This window comes from Terrapene carolina, unplaced genomic scaffold (genome assembly GCF_002925995.2).
Source record: "Terrapene carolina triunguis isolate 2854851 unplaced genomic scaffold, T_m_triunguis-2.0 Scaffold210, whole genome shotgun sequence".
Lineage (NCBI taxonomy): Eukaryota > Metazoa > Chordata > Testudines > Emydidae > Terrapene > Terrapene triunguis.
Genome location: NW_020664561.1, coordinates 3,850,450 through 3,853,442, shown reverse-complemented (window position 1 = coordinate 3,853,442; position 2,993 = coordinate 3,850,450). Strand labels below are relative to the sequence as shown.

The 2,993-nt window shown below is 65.3% G+C and overlaps 1 protein-coding gene across 1 annotated transcript in view; it reads right to left on the bottom strand.

Annotated features, from left to right (window-relative positions):
- LOC112107391 (myomegalin-like) overlaps window positions 1-2,993 on the bottom strand; it is a 146,602-nt gene that overhangs the window by 95,766 nt on the left and 47,843 nt on the right. The window contains exons 21-24 of the mRNA XM_024201076.2: window positions 2,374-2,551; window positions 1,809-1,925; window positions 939-1,371; window positions 22-257 (exon numbers count right to left, since the gene is read on the bottom strand). Coding sequence (XP_024056844.1) covers window positions 22-257; window positions 939-1,371; window positions 1,809-1,925; window positions 2,374-2,551 — 964 coding nt within the window. The remainder of the gene's footprint in view (window positions 1-21; window positions 258-938; window positions 1,372-1,808; window positions 1,926-2,373; window positions 2,552-2,993) is intronic.

Genomic DNA, 2,993 nt, shown 5'->3' with positions numbered 1-2,993 from the left:
GCATGTTACTCAGCCACGCACTGCTGCTCAGCTTGCTGCTCAGCCTCTCGGCCAACTGGCCACCCTGGGCCAGGTGCTCCCGAAAGCTCTGGCCCATGTAGTAGTCGATGTCGGTGCCTCGGAGAAGCTCCTCGAAGGATTTGACAGTGTCCCTGAGGTGCTGGGTGAGCAGGCGGCACACGCTGCGCCCTTCCCGCATCTTCTGGCGCAGGTGAGAGAGCTCCCGTGCTTGGGCCTGGATCAGCGAGTCATATTTCCTGCCAGGGCAGAGGGCAGGAGGGTTAGCCAGCCAGAGGGGGGAGTTAGCTGGGCAGAGAGGGCATGGGGAGGGGCGGCACCCCGGCCTGGCTGCTCTCAGACCGTCCTTCCCCAGGGCAAGCGAGCTGCCAGAAGAGGCGCCAGCCTCACCTCCAGACAGCTGGAGCCTCCACAGACTCTGGCCTGTGCAGCGAAGGCACGCAAAGCGAGGCAGAGCCCAGTGGCCTGCCCGCCCAGACCCTTGGCCTCCTGCTGGCAAAGGGCCAGGCCCTGAGGTTCCCAACCCTTAGACACAGGCCCAGGAGGACGGGGGGGGGGGAGGTTCTGAAGGATCCCTCAGCAGCTGCTGGAGGGCGCTCGCTCCAGGCACGGGCCTGCATGGCTGTGGAGAGCAGAGCCCATTGCCCGGAGATGCTCTCACCGCCCCAATGGTTCTAGCTATGCCAAGTCCGTGCTGGGTTGTGCCTCAGCTTTCTGGGCCTTTCACCAGCTGCCTGCTGGAGGGGAGGATGCCAGAGTTAACTGGCACCTGCCCTGGGTGCATGGCCCACATGGCCAGAGACTCAGCTGCTGTAACTCAGCATCGCTGCCTGGAAGCCCCGGCCCACTCCCTCCAGCTGTGGGTCTGGCCCAGCAGGCCTGTCCCCCTCCACCTGCTCTGGAGTCTATCTGCTCCCTACCCTGGCCAGACGGCAGAGCGCAGTTCCTCAGGCAGCACCCCTCCTGCCGGGGGCCCGGGCAGCTGGGCCTCCAGCAGGGACACCCTGTGGACGAGCCACTCGAGGTCTCTGCTGGCCTGGAGCGCAGGGGGGCAGAAGGCCCCAACGCCATCAGACTGCCAGCCCTCGTCCTCGTCGGTGGCGCTGGGCACCAGCTTGTAGAGCCGCTCGGCGCCCGAGGCGTAGTCACTGGTGCTGGAGAAGGAGCGGGTGCGGCGCTGCAGCCTCTGGAGTGCCTTGTTCGAGTTCTGCAGCTGCACCTGGAGCTCCCGCACATGCTGTTGCAGAACGGCAACGTCTTCCGACTGGCCCCAGCACAGGCCCCCCCGTGGCCCCGGCCGGCTCAGCTCCTCCATCAGGCTGGCCTTGCTGAACACATCTGGCTCCTCGCACTCTGGGGAGGGAAAGGAAGGCCTGAGGTCTCGGGGTGCCCAGCCCCTGCTGCTGGGGGTCTAAGCCCCACGGGGAGATGGGCCGGAGGGATTTGGGGGAGCAGCTTTGGCCGTAGGGCTCCCAGTCAGCTCCTAGAAGAACGGGAGAACCACACACAGGCCTCTGACGGGGGTACTGCCTGGCACCGGGGAGCCACAGGCAGGGCTGGGTAGCGTCACTTCCAACTGCAGAGCGCCAGGGAGAAACCCAGAGAGATTTTCTGTAGGTCCCACAAAATGAGCAGCTCGTTTTAAAGCAAACTGCCGGTAACCAAGTGGTGAGAGTGCCCGTGCCGGTGGGCTGCTGGGCACGGGACGGCACCGAGGGCAGAGCTCCAGGGGCTGGGCCCAAAGGCTGCCATCTCCCCCCAGCCCTGCCCCCTCCCCACTTGCTCCTTACCAGGGCTGGGGGTCTCCTCCCGGTCGGCCTCATTTTCACTCCTCCCGCACGTCTCATAGCCCAGATCCTGGAGATCCACCTGCACCTGCTTGTTGTCCTGCTGCACCAAGGGCTCGCCTGCCGGGGCAAAGAGCCAACATGGCAGCCTGGGCCTCTGGCGTGTGGGCCCCATGGGCCTGGGACCCCACAGGGGCTCTGCTTTCTGCTGGGAACATGCTGCCTCCTACCTGGGGCAGGGGCTGTGTCTGTTCGGTGTTTGGGCAGCACCCGGCGCAGTGGGCCTCCAGCCCAGGGACAGATACCTATAGTGGAGTCCCACAGACCAAGGGCCCCACTTGTTCTCCCTTGGCCCCAGACAGGCGACTGCAGCTCCGCACAGAACGGCTCCATTCCAGACTGTGTCTATGATTCTGGATTCTCTCACCCGCCTGGCCTCAGCCCAGCTCCCTGGGACGCGGGAAGGACAGGACCCCGGCTGTCTCCATTTCCCGGTGCAGAGGGAGAGGGAACCCCAGTGCAGCTCTCCCCCCACCCCCCGCCAGCACCAGGCGCGAGGCCGACTCACTGAGCAGGGTCCTGTACTGCTCCAGCTGCTCCGCCTGAGCCCGCACTGTGGCCTCTGACACGGCCAGCTTGTCCTGCAGCTCTTGGTTGCGCTGCCGGCACTGAACCAGCTGCCCTGACGGCCCTACCACCGGCTCCACCAACTGCTGCCAGCTGCCCGCACGGCTGCCCTTCATCTGCTGGGAAGGAAGGAAGCAAGCAGTGACACAGCCGCTAGCCAGCCCCCTCAGCTGATGCAGCTGGAACAATGAGTGTGTGAGTCACCTAACTAACCCCTGGCCTTTCCCTCCATTGCCTGCCTGCCCCGCCCACTCCCTCAGGCTGCAATGGGGTGGGGGGCAGCCCCAAACACAGTACAGGCACCTAGGCCCATTGCCTCCCCTCACCTGCCTGGGAGGGTGGCTCTTTGCCAGCCACAGGGCACCGGCACCAACAGCAAGGGGGAGAAATGTCAGGGGCAGGGTGAGAGCTTGGGGTCCAGAGCCAAAGCTGGGGGCAGTCACTGACAATGAGACAGAGGAACAGCGTGCACAGACAGACAGGGTCAGGGCACGGAGACGGCAGACAGACACACAGACAGGGGATAGGGCACAGAGGCGGCAGACAGACACACAGACAGGG